The sequence below is a fragment of the Hesperophylax consimilis genome, chromosome 26 (assembly GCF_061612785.1).
Source record: "Hesperophylax consimilis isolate HC1 chromosome 26, BYU_Hcon_1.0, whole genome shotgun sequence".
Taxonomy (NCBI): domain Eukaryota; kingdom Metazoa; phylum Arthropoda; class Insecta; order Trichoptera; family Limnephilidae; genus Hesperophylax; species Hesperophylax consimilis.
In genome coordinates this window covers 11,044,631-11,058,092 of record NC_142861.1, presented here as the reverse complement: position 1 = coordinate 11,058,092, position 13,462 = coordinate 11,044,631, and the positions used below count along the sequence as shown (strand labels likewise).

General features: G+C 37.1%; 1 protein-coding gene across 10 annotated transcripts in view; it reads left to right on the top strand.

The window, feature by feature from the left end:
* The window catches only part of hyd (E3 ubiquitin-protein ligase hyd), a 93,886-nt gene that overhangs the window by 47,635 nt on the left and 32,789 nt on the right, over window positions 1-13,462 (top strand). For 9 of the 10 annotated variants that reach the window (XM_089647375.1, XM_089647368.1, XM_089647366.1 and 6 more), the window contains exons 26-35: window positions 1,907-2,116; window positions 2,408-2,571; window positions 3,502-3,736; window positions 4,182-4,336; window positions 5,351-5,537; window positions 9,040-9,278; window positions 9,747-9,903; window positions 10,096-10,183; window positions 11,261-11,441; window positions 13,309-13,458. In XM_089647375.1, the coding sequence (XP_089503501.1) occupies window positions 1,907-2,116; window positions 2,408-2,571; window positions 3,502-3,736; window positions 4,182-4,336; window positions 5,351-5,537; window positions 9,040-9,278; window positions 9,747-9,903; window positions 10,096-10,183; window positions 11,261-11,441; window positions 13,309-13,458 (1,766 nt within the window). The remainder of the gene's footprint in view (window positions 1-1,906; window positions 2,117-2,407; window positions 2,572-3,501; window positions 3,737-4,181; window positions 4,337-5,350; window positions 5,538-9,039; window positions 9,279-9,746; window positions 9,904-10,095; window positions 10,184-11,260; window positions 11,442-13,308; window positions 13,459-13,462) is intronic. The other variant, XM_089647370.1, reaches the window with a different exon arrangement.

The following is a 13,462-nucleotide window of genomic DNA, read 5'->3' as shown; positions in this document are numbered from 1 at the left end:
TTATTTAGTCCTATAATTGGCTAAATCAACAAGAACATTTGCACTATCAACAGTCTCCATATGACTTGCTACTTGGTCAATGAATTCAAGTGCTTCAAGTTGCTGTGCGTGGCTGTCCTTGAGTAGATGTCCTTGGGAACCTGGATCTAGTAGGGCAGCAGCCAGATGTATTGGAGCAATAGCAAATTCTTTGCGCTGCGCCGCCTTTTCCAGTATTTGCTTCTCTTCGGCATGTGACAGTAGAGACGCTGGAAGAGTTTTACTTAGACTGCTCTCAATATCCTCAAAAGCATACAATGCTTTGTGTGTTAGTGGATCGTCTCCCTCTAGCTGTGTAATCCAGGAAACAATCCGTCGCAGAACATCGGCTAATGATGTCACTCTTGTCCAGTAAGCATCATCGTCCAACAGGCTGTTCTTCATATCACAAGATAAAGATGAGGCAGCTTCGTTTACTGCAAATGTTTGCAGGCTTACTTTACATGCCAACACTCAATAAAGCATCCAAGAGAAGTGTAGAAACCACTTTATTAAAAATAAAATAAATTCCCTGTTTTCGGGAATTTATTTCAGGTAGGGGAATATTCCCCGGGGAATATTCCCGGGTCTACATCACTACTTACAACTAAGAATTATGATAATAACTAGTGACTTACATCTTTATCTATGAATTGTAACTTATGACTAAAACTTAAAACTACTTTGACTTACATATTTACAACTGTGGCTTAAGGTTAAACGCAACGCTCGTTGTATTCTACGTGTTCACAGATGGCGTTAATTAATTAATTTTGTTTAAATACGCTTTTGCAAGGTATTGCTTTATAAAATTAAGACAAATCATTTGTTTGCGCCCGTATATACGCAATATGAATATGAATCAATAGTTTTGTTCGTTGAAAGACTTAATTCTTTCGAGAAAGGCACACAAATACAATATTTTACCGATGATTCAATCCAATATTGTATTTGTATGCCTTTCTCGATAGAATTGAGTTTTTATATGGACAAAACTATTTATTCATATTCATATTGCGTATATGAGGGCGCAAACAAATAATTTGTCTTAATACTGTAAAGCAATACCTTGCAAAAGCGTATTTAAAAAAAATAAATTAATTAACGCCATCTGTGAACACGTAGAATACAACGAGCGTTGCGTTTAACCTTAAAGGTACAAACTTACAACTACCATACTTACATTTTAAAATACATGTTTTGCCCGTGTTGTTAGTGATAGTGATAATAGTAAGCGCAAGTAATAGGCCTAGTGTAATTCCTCTGTCAAAATGTCTTTATTTTTTGTCATTAATTGGCGGTAGTACTACATTCGCAAACTTTGCGCACACTACTACATTCGCAAACTTTGCGCACACTACATTTCAAACGCGTTGCAACCGCGTATCCTTACACTGTCATTCACAATCTCAGTTTAAAAATATTCAAATAAAACTAGCAACTAAAAGTGTAGCTTGTTTACATAACCTACGATTTCAGTACAGTATTTTGTATGAAAATATTCACAAATGGTTTATCATTTACTTGACATTTTTAAATCACATTTAATTTGAAAGGCTTGTTCGGATATTTTTCATTTGGCTTTGTATTTTGCCTTCGATTGATATTTCGGAGAGATGTTCCAATGTGGGTTTTATTGTTATTATTTTTTTTTTGTAATGTCAAACGCCTACATTATGAATGTTTAAAATCTGCAAAGTAAAAACGATAGTCCAGTCTTCGGTCTTTGGTAACAAAAAATATCATGTCTGGGAATGGCATACGACAGGTAGTTTTAGCGGGTTTTAGGTAGATGTTTTCCATCAAATCACACCAATTTGCCAAACATATACCCTTTATAAAACAAAACTCTGTAGGTAAAATTAAAATATGTTCTTGTTTTTTCCAGCGATAACTCGCACCTCGTGTCGGCCCCGGAATTAGAAGAGGCCGGCTCCACGGAGGGAGCGGGGGCCGAGGAAGAAGGCTCGGATGGGGAGGGCGAGGGAGAGGGGGCGGGACAGGCGCCTCCCCCAGCCCCCACTGCTGCCCCCCAGGCACCCGCAGCCCCGTTGCAAGACCACCCCGCCGCAGGGCAGGACGACGGAAATGACAGGAGGTAACTCTTTTAATTTGCATATTTCTAACACAATGCATTACTTTGACAACCTCCGTTGCAGGGATTTTAGCTCTTAAATGGCTTTAGCTATGTTTAGTTACTAGATCTGAATAGTCGATACTTCAAAGATTTCCTCTTCCTTCAGCTTTACAACATTGCCCGTAATCCGTATTATAAAAAAATTAATAAATAGAATTTTTGAGTTTTCCGGTCTACTTCACCTGAAACTTATTATATTTATACATTTACCCAAGAGCTACATTTGACTAACAATTGTGTGTTTCCTCGCAGTATGCACGAAGAGCTTACACAAGAGATAGTCGGTGATGCAGAATCCGAGAGTGAGCTCGATCTCCTAGCCGAAGCGGAGACAGAGTCAGATTCTGATGACCAGGACAACCCCGAGTCCACGCAGAGATCCGTTCAGACGGGGGCCACACAGGGCTCTGATACCGGTAAGTTGAAAATATGTTGTATTTTAATAAACAGTACAAGAGTGCTTACCACTGACAAAGCTCTCCGTAATTGCAAAGTGCCTTTTCGTGGAGGTAAGTAACTAACTGTCTGCACCTTATATAGCTGCTACAATGTTCTTTTATTTCACATTATTATTTAACCACTCAGAACATTGGAACGTCAAATGACGTAAATATGATAATAGCGGTCAAGACATTAGAACGTCTTTTCACGTAAACGCGCGAGATTTTACAAAAATCGATTTATTTCCATCACTAGTATACGGATTGCCATGATTTAAAAAACAGAGTATCGATAATGAATAACGCTACGCGTCTGTATTCAACAATATCTATGGAACGTAAACTGCATTATCTAAGCCGATTGAATCTGTCACCTTGTTCGTTCATAATTTATTGCGTTTCTAAATAATTTATTAAAAATATTTTAGTTTGGACGGTTAATATTTTGAGGTGACTAATAGTTTTTAATTATATTTCTTCAATATATAAAGTGTTATTTCTTTATAATACTCAGAAAAAAGTACATTTTTCACGGCTTTGAAATAATGGTTATCGACTCTTACATATTTTTGACGTTTTCATAAAATATATATTTAGAAACGCAAATATTTACTTATAACAACACAATGCAATAGTGGATTTCATAATCTTTCCAAAACATTTTTTAGAATGAGGCTACGTTTCCCAAGACGTGAGTTATGATGCTTTTAGCAAAACTCGTAAATAACACAAAAATTATCACGTTTTGACAGTTCTCAATGGAACACATAGTATATAAATGTCTTTGTCTGAGAGGTTAACTACTTAATGAGCAGGCAACATTCTTTATTTCACTGCCGCACACTAGGGGTTAATTAAAACAGTTAAGTTGATTAGTAATTAAAATAATGACTTCTCTTTCCTCAGGCATCGCCAACCTTCTGATATTCCCCGAGGAAGAGTCCGGAGACTCTACACAACCAGAAGACGAAGATTCAGAAGCGGGAGAGACGGACGAGCACGAACGCGACGCCGACATGTCGCCAGCTGACGGTGGTAACGGTGGCACTGGTGGCGAGGGCGGTATCGAACGGCGTGGTGGAGTGGCCAGCGGAGCGCCACGCTCCAGCCTGGCACCACAGAGCATGCAGTGGGCTATAAGGTAGGTCATACTATAAATACTTTTTTTAAATGCCGAATATAAGAGATCCGCAGCCACCCGGTTCCTTCAAATTCAGGTAGGTATTCGAAGTAAATTCGTAATAATATGACTTATTCCCGTGTACGTTGATTTTTGCTGCCAATTACTTCAAATTCAGATCTTTGAAGAGAATTCGTAAACTTACATTTTATTCCGCTGTAGATCGAAATATCAAGGCTGAATTTACCGGAGTGGCCGGCCTGTCAGATTCAGATTTACAATTATGCTATATTTTTTCACGCAAATTGACTTTTTGTTTTCGGACAAAAATATATTTGGAATTTTAAGAAATTAGTACCAAGTACCAACATAACCAGCTGATTATTTTGTATTTGCCAACTGCTTACCAATTTTTTAATATCCTCACCCAAAACAGCTGTACTAATTTTGCCCGCTTCAATTGCAGGAACCACCGGGAGGCCACCAGGTCTGGAGGGGTGCGCCTGGCTGGCGGATCCTCGCTGGTCTTCATCGACCCCACGTCTCTCCGCAGGACCGCCACGGCCGCGCATGAACCGCACAGCACGGCTACCACGGCCAGCTGCCTGGCCAGGGCTTTCGGTGAGATACCACAAACATCATTATTATACTTGTTGGCATTGCTACCATTGCTGGCATTGTAGATATTGTGAATATCAAAAAACTGAATTTAAAATTATTCTCTCTTTCGTTAGTGTGACGATGGCTCATTTAGATGCTGAGCACTGATCATCAAGTAATATTATATCTTATGATTATTCAATAAGCTCTTGTGGGTAGAATTATACTGGCTAGTTTTATCTCTGAGATTTAAGTTAGATTGTCGGAAGGTATGTTGGTAAAGACGAGAGACAAAACAGACAAGCCTGTTTATACTTTCACATGATCAAGCTGTCACATTCATACACAGTTTCTCTTCTCTCTCCTTTTCATACATGACTTGATGTTATAAATATATTAAACATATGTGCGACGACCTCTCCTGGAATATGTTTTCCAAATATGGAGTCCATATTTTGTCAAAGATATTGATCTAATATAGTAAGATTTACAAAAATACCAAGAACTTTAAAAGAACGGCAATATGAAGATAGACTCGAGGAACTAAGATTACCAACGTTAAAAGAAAGAAAAGAACGGGTGACTTGATTGAGACTTTCAAAATTTTATCTGGACATTATGGTTGCCCTGGCATCCAACAAATCTTCTCCACCGATAAAAATATAAACATCCGTGGATGTGGAAATTAATAAAACACCTTTCGCATCCAATCCTAGTGAACACTTCCTCGTAAATAGAGTAGTGGATGCATTGAACAAACTTCCAGAACATGTCATTGATTCTACTAATATAAACCAATTTAAAGCTCAATTGGATTCTTATTTGGAGAGAAGAAAGGATTAACTGATTTTAAATTTAAAAAAAACTCAATTAGTGTTAAACTTCTTATGAAATCAGATATGAGCGCATCAGCAGAATGCTGCCTGCTCATTAAATAATAATAAATCACTAAGACTAGTTCCTTACAGTTAGTTTCTCTTTTTGCTGCCTGTCTATCCATCATTTCATTTTCATTATCAATCCCTTCAATTGCAGGCATCGTCCTCCGCCAGATCGCAGAGCTGTTGAACGGTAGCACGCGCAACGCCCAGCTCGGAGGCCCGCGCCCCCTGGCCATGTCGCAGCGCGAGGCTGCCGCCCTACAGCAGCGGCTTGAGGCGCGCCTCAAACCCACCTGGGAGTGGGTGGTCACGGTCATGGACGCCACCGAGGCGCAACTAAGGTCAGTGGAACCTTAACCAACTACCATCATGCTATTATATTAATACAAAACTAGCAGTTAAAAACCCGCTCCGCGGGTTTTTTTCTGCTAGGCCCTTCGGGCGGCACTTGGTTGGGCTTCGCCCAGTTTAAGTGATACTAACAACAATTATATTTAATAGGTAGATATTAGGTCATTCACAGAGAGAGGGTGAGTATATATTGTTAAATCACGGAACAGGAAGGAGTTTAGGCATATAAGAATGACAGTTGTTCGGCTAAAACTTTACCTTTCCCGAATAATTGCCTAAATGGCTAAATGTAAATTAATATAGGTAATTATTCGGTATCGCTGGACACGGAAAAATACGAAATATTTTTAAATAATACCTTCTGATTTACCTTAATTACTATAAAAGGAATCGAACAGCATTTGGGAAATTTTTAATTTTAGCTTTTTAATTTTTAATTACGTAAAATGAAAATTCGCTTTCGCTGTATGGGATAACAGCCTGAATAATTTATGTTGATAACATTTTCTTTTGTCGGTATTCCTGAAATGAACGGCTAGAGACAATTGAAAAACGTAAATTAAAAAGTTATAATGTAATACAATATTCCGGCAAAATAGTGCCTACTTAAAAAACACAAATGATTTATTTCGCTATTATTATCATTATTATTTTATTTAACCTCACCTATAATAACCTAACCTAACCTACAATAATCCAGCCTAACCTATAAAAATCCAACCTAACCTATAATAACCCAACCTAACCTAACCCGTAATAACCTAACTAACGTTACCTAACCTAACATAACCTGACTAATCCTAACCTATAATAATCCAACTTAATCTAACCTAACCTATAAACTAACTTGAACTATACTAATCCAACCTAACCTAACCTAACCTAGCATAACCCAACCTAACCTATCCTAACCTATAATAACCTTTTTTTAAATATTTCCTTACTTGTAAAAGAAACCAAAATACCTTTATTTTATTTTTCGAGCTTGGCTAAAATAGTACCACCTACCTAGTATTTGCATAGAGTAAATGGTAAAAATTCTAGCCACTCATATCAGGAATACCAAAAAAAGAAAATATCATCAATAGAAATTATTCCGGCTGTCATCCAATACAACGAAAGCGAATTTTAATTTTACGTAATTAAAAATTAAAATGCTAAAATTAAAAAATTCCCAAATGCATTCAGATTCCTTTTATATTAATTAAGGTAAATCCGAAGAATTATGTCTAGCGATTCCGAATAATACCTTAATATAATGTATATTATATACCTGGCCAAATGATTGTTTTATTAAACATATAAGTACATGTCAGATTAGAGATTTGTTGACTAATTTTACAATCAACGAAGCGTTTCTATCTTCCGATTGTCTTTCATGTTATTTTATTGAGTTGGCAGTGCCTTTACTTCCGCGTATTGTTAACTTCATGTCGGTGTTCTGTCAAATAGTGCGAAATTATTATTTACGTAAATAATATTAAATATCAATATTTTTCAAAATCGTACATGCAAAGACTTGTTGTTTATTGTCATTAAGTTGAATCAAATGTTTGTTTTATTTGTAAATGCGTATTAAAACTGTAGTTTCACGTAAATAATTACCGTTGTTTGAATAAATGAAATTGTACGTATTTGTATATCGCTCTTATGCGCTCTGTCGGCCAATAGCAAAACTACTCCAGCGGCCGGTAAAGGAGGGATTGACATTTTTAAGGAACCCTGGAATGTCTGATTCTTGACAGACGTCAAATATATAAAACGTAATTGTGGATAATTTTTACTGTAATGTAATTAATCCAATGCATTGTGAACTTTCTAAAACATATTTTCTTCGATATTATCTAAAAATTATTTGAGCAGAAAAGATGCTTTTGAAGAAATCTGCGGATCCTATTTTAGTATTAAATCGGGTCATAATTTTGAAGTTAGCGGAATTTAACCGAAACAAACAATTTAAATTTGACCAATCAGAGGGCCTACATCGTCCAGACGCTAGGACAATAATACTATCAGATTGAAAAAAATGACACCTTAAGTCGGGTCGAATGGTTAGAGGCGTTGTCCTGGTAAGACAGAGATCCTGAGTTCGATTGCCAGTTGAGACCGTTTTCTGTCTTGTTTTATTTCATATTTTGTTAAGATTTATACCTATTATCTTCTTCTTCAAGATTTATACCTATTATCTTCTTCTTCAATGATTTTTCTTTACTTTCTTTGAAACTGTAGATTGATAAAGAGATTGGTGTAGTTGGAATATTTAAATAATCAATAAACAACAAAAACTGTAGAGTGGTAATAAGATGGATGTAATTGGAATATACAACATGTGATTGATGGGTTAGTAGAGCCAAATACCCTATAAAATTAATAATACTCCCAACTACAGTAAAATATTAGCTGGCAACTCTGGCCGCTAAAGCTGATAGTGTAGAATGTTGCATTCCTTCCCGACAATGGCGGCAAATAATTTATTTAAATAACATAAAGATAAAAATAACTTTTTTGAAATTGAATTGGTTTTTCCCATACATCTTTTTTTTTTACCTGAAAACTACCTCAAAACGTTGGATATTTATCTTTTTAACTTGTATTATCATGTAGAATCACCTCCCAAAGTTAGGTATTTCACATAAAATGTATGAAAGTAAACCCAGCTGTACAACTTGCGCTACTATTCTGATGGCATTATGCTACACTAGCGTGTAGCATAATGCCATCAGAATATATGGGAAATGCCAGAAGATGGAGGTATTATAACTATTTGAGTCGTGTAATTTCTATACCCGCTATATCAACTTTCATTGATTTGGAGAAAACCGCAAAAAAACTATCACATCTCTAGCCTACATAAGTAATTGCATTACAATTTTTTATATAATGAATTGGAGTAATAAAATTTCGAAAAGCATTTATTTTTCTATATAGCAATAATTAAGTAATTTCAATAAATAAAATGGATAAAGCGGATTTTGATACTCACTTTGTGCTATAGAGGCTTTTGAAAGTCAACTGAGCCGATATGGCGGGTTTAGAAACACACGCGTAGATCATTTTGACACACGAGCGTGGCGTCAGAGCGGCGGCCATATTGTATTTTGGCAAAATAACTGCTTGTGATTGGTTGAATCCGATATAGCGCGTTTTGATAGTAACTTTCTGTATGATATAGCGGATTTGGTTTCTCACTCGCAGTTTTAACATGGTTTTTGGTCGTAATAAGGAGGGTTTTGAAACTCAATTTTAGGCTCCTCTTGTTGCTCGCAAAAATGTGAAATGGATGTCATACTCAGATCATTTTGTCAAAAAATCGGATATAGCGGGTATAGAAATTATAGGATTCATTTATTCTACAGTATTTTGTTGAGTATATACTCCATTGAACAGGTGACATTCTGTTTCAGCTTTTTGAAAAGCCAACTAATGCGGGATATTATACCATGTTTGTGTAGCATCCCATATATTTGTATAGAACCTCTCTCACTTAACCAGTTATGGGGCTGGCATACGCAGGTTTGGCGCTTCGCTGAGCGCAGACGCAGCCGATAACGGTGGCATGTCAGGGGCAGCGGGGGGTCGTGCAGCGGGCGGAACGCGGGCCCGAGGGGCCCAGCAGCTGCCGCCGCCCGCCGGAGCCTTTGCCGGCGGGGTCACAAGCCACTCTACCTCCACCAGGATCGTGGGATTCACATCTGCCGATCAGTCCAGGGGACGCGGCGAAAGGGAAACGGGTAAGTCGAACAACTACTATTCTTTTGCTTTCAAATTAGAAATCAGAAGTTCCTGATTCTTTTTACGGCCAAAGAAAATTTCAAAATAGCACTATATTCACTAGTATTCATTTTTGTCGATAATTTATTTTAAAAGTTTATTGAACATACAACCATTTTAAAGTACATTACTCTCTCAGTAATCCGCTGCTCGATTATTCAACAACTGTTATTATAATCCACCATTATTTTTACTAGTTGTACCATAATCTACTGCTTTCGCTAATTGGACATTTGCCGGTTTTTTTGTGCTGGCAGATTAGTGACAAATAATCATGTTAATAATGGATTAACTCGTTCAATCCAAGTTTCTGTATCTTCTGCTCTTGTATGATATGAAAGCTGTCATAAATCGGGCAAGATGTACAGATATCCCGTACCAGAGTTAGTTGAGTTATATGCCTTTACTAATGTGCCTTAATTTGGCAGGAGTGGAAGCACACAGTGCACGGCGGGAGTTCCTGGCCTACTGTCTGTCGCTTATGCGGGCGCACAATGCCGAACACCTGGACTCTCTCCCGGTGCTGGACGTGTCTGCCCTCAAGCACATTGCCTACGTGCTGGACGCCATGATATACTACATGCGGTAAGTGACAAACATCAATGAATCTTATTTGATATAGAGGAGGGATTCTCCTATCACCATCTGTAAAGATCTACCGACAGAACTGGCACAAGTTCTTCCTTATACTTCTACTACTAATCTACAGTTTTGAATTATGGATTATTCTTGTGAAGGCTTTGCTTGATAATATTGCTGTGCTCTTTTTGCATACAGATCCGGAACGGAGAATAGCACATCGTCTCTGGCAGCCAGTTTACAGAATGACACATCGTATGGTGTAGCATCTGCATGGAATGACCCGGTAATTATAACCACACTATTTTTAATTTCTTTAATATCAATTTCTTCATAGTTTCAATAATGAATAGATAACAATATATCTGCCACTTGTTGTCGTGAAGTCCTTTTTTATCTCAACCACTTTGCATTGTGCATTCCATTTAAAATTATGACTGTTTTAATGGTTAAGTTAACATTCTTTTTCAAGTAAGAAATCGGCATGTTTATTTTGACTTATTTGCATTACCTATCTGGCTTAAGAAAGTTTTAAAAGAGAACTGTGAATTATCTTTGTATGAATTTGTACGAAAAATCTATGGTTCATACGTAGTTGCGTGTGTAGATATTTAAGTACCTACATATAAATGTTATGATTTCAAAGGAAATTTTGATTTATTAACCCATTGGCCTCCGAATTGTTTTGTACCGAAGTTTTAAATCTGCAGTGGTGTACTAAATCTTACATAACTTTTAAACTAAACATGCAAACGAAACAATTTTTTTAAATTTACTCATTCATTGAATTAAGGTATGCAAAAAATATATGCAGTTTTAAAAAAAATAATAATAATATGATTAAACGAGGATATAAAATTATTTTTTTTATAAAAACCATTTTTTTTTCTTTTTTTTATAATTGGATTAAGAAAAGTTTTACATTAATCATACTTATGACCATAATATATTTTATTTCAATTTGGGCTGATGTTAGCCGCCTACCACGCATTTTACGAACAAGCTTGTCAATTCCCGAACCACACGCTATTTTAAAAAAAATTCAATGACGCTGAAATATAACAAAATTTCAATCGTAAATATCAGGAAAAAACTGTGCCAACGGAGTCCTGCCAATTACTACCAAATGAATGCTTAATTATCTACAGAGCGATGGGCATTTAAAATTTTAAACACAGATGTCAATAATGTATCCCTTTTTCGTTTTTAAGCCGACGACACCAGACCCGCCAGGACGGCGTCGTTTGAGGCCAATGGGTTAAGTGAGAGAAAAATAGAAAATCTTTTTGGAAGCGAGGTTCTGCTATTCATAGATCTACTAGTCTCATATTGTATAACTTATGATGTATTTATACCTCGGCAGGATGAGAATGAGAACGAAGACACAGAAGAAGAGCTGGTGTTAACAAACAGCGGGGCGGTGGCCCTGGAGACAGAGGACAGTCTCCCTGGTGGCACGGCATCCTCAGGACGGAGGCACACCTTCTTCCAGAGATCTGACTCCACGCTCTGTCTGGGGTGTCCACCACCAGACCCATTCGCTAGTAAGTACAGTCTACTTATCAGTGTTCTGTTCGGCAGCTGCAACATCACATTACCTAGATCCGATAGCACAACCAAGGAGTTCTGAGATCTTGTGCAAAACACTAACACTCCTTGTGTAATTCACTAATTAGCCCTTTACCGTGGTTTTTGCTGAACTTATCTGCTCATCCATTTTTTGTATGGCTGCTAAATTTATTTTCCCCTCAAAAATATATAATTCCCTTTTGCTGTTCTTTGTGAGGACTTAGCACGCTGAGCCTCATGAGATTCTCTACCCGTGGGAGTATAACTATTACAAATGGATCTACCCTGGTGACTTTATCGAGGGTATGCTCGAAATGAACCATCTACAAGTCCGAAGAAATTATTAACAATAAACAAATAAGTACAACGTTTTCTAATAAGAGGTGTTATTTTGATATTCAATCGTAAAAGATCAATGGTTTCGTGGCACGTAGCGCCGTTCGCACCACACAAGCAACGAAACCATTGATCTTTTACGATTGAATATCAAAAAAACACCTCTTATTGGAAAACCCTGTAGTTTGCATTTATATTTTTTATCGAGTAATTTAAATATTTATTTGTATTCTACTCAAGCGAAGCGATAGGAAAACCTTCAATGCTTCAAGCATATTTGTTGGTATTCATAATGTACACCAATTCGTTATAAAGATGAATCAAAATAGTGATTTGGCATTAAGCTTCGCCTTGACACTTTATCTAATTTATAAAATTTCAAAGTTATCTAATTGTTAACCCATTGTATTATTTATATCAAAAGATTGATTTGTTCCTGAAATGTGGTTGGCAAATATATATGTAATATGTCAATTAAAATTTAATATACAGGGTGTATCGGCAAGTACCCGACAAACTTTAACCAGCTATTCCTCAGCACATTTGGAGTAAAAAATGTTATTATATATATGTTGTTATTATATTTATAACATATATTATATATATGTTATAAATGACAGCAAAGTGCCCATAACATTTTTTACTCCAAGTGTGCTAAGGAATAGCTTGTTAAAGTTTGTCGGGTACATGCCGATACACCCTGTATGTTATTTAATTAATGGAAACCAACGTCGAGATCCAGTGCGTACCTGAGCATAATGTCATGTGAGAACCTGATATCGATCGTTAAACAACTTGGAACCGTGATTTCTCGCCCCTTTGCCGAGTCGGAAATACTTAACATTCATCGAGTCCCCAAGATCAAACCAGATTCCAGAAGGCCCAAGTCAATCGTCATGAAGCTCCCGAGCGTGAGGGCAAGGGATGAAGTTCTGGGTGCAGTCGTCAGCTACAACAAGAAAAACATGAACTCCAAGCTAAACTCAACTCATCTAGGCATCGACGGCATCAAATCACCGGTATACGTCAGCCAACACCTCACACCAGCAAACAAGGTCCTGCATGCAGCCACGAGGATTAAAGCGAAATAAGCTAATTATAAATTCGTGTGAATCCGTAATGGTAAAATTCTTGTTCGTAAAGATGAACACTCAGCGCATGTAGTGGTGATCCGCAACCAGGGCTCGTTGGCTTCGCTTGCCTGATTCCTACCGTATTTTGTCTAAATTTCAATTGGTACATGTATATGTGTATGTATGTATGTGTGTATACATGTATGCACCTTACAGTGTTCTTGTTGTAATATACTGTTAAGCATATTATCCATTATATCATCAATGTTGTGTTTGTCTGTAATTAGTGATAATACCAACCATGTTAAATGTACTTGTATTTGCGAGAGCTTTGATATGAATCACCGTTGACAAACCTAAAAAAAAATTCCTTCTGCTTTTTTTTTTTTACATAGGACAGATGTTAATTTGTAACCATTTATTTTTTTCACAGGTTCAATTCACGAGGCTCTTCCTCTCGCGGACCAACCCCAACTTCTACAGCCGGGAGCAAGGAGGGAGGAACTATTTGGCATCCCTCGCCAGCCCATCACAGTGCCACTATCAGGCAGTGGACCGCCCGGACTCAATAACCCCTTGGAAGGTAA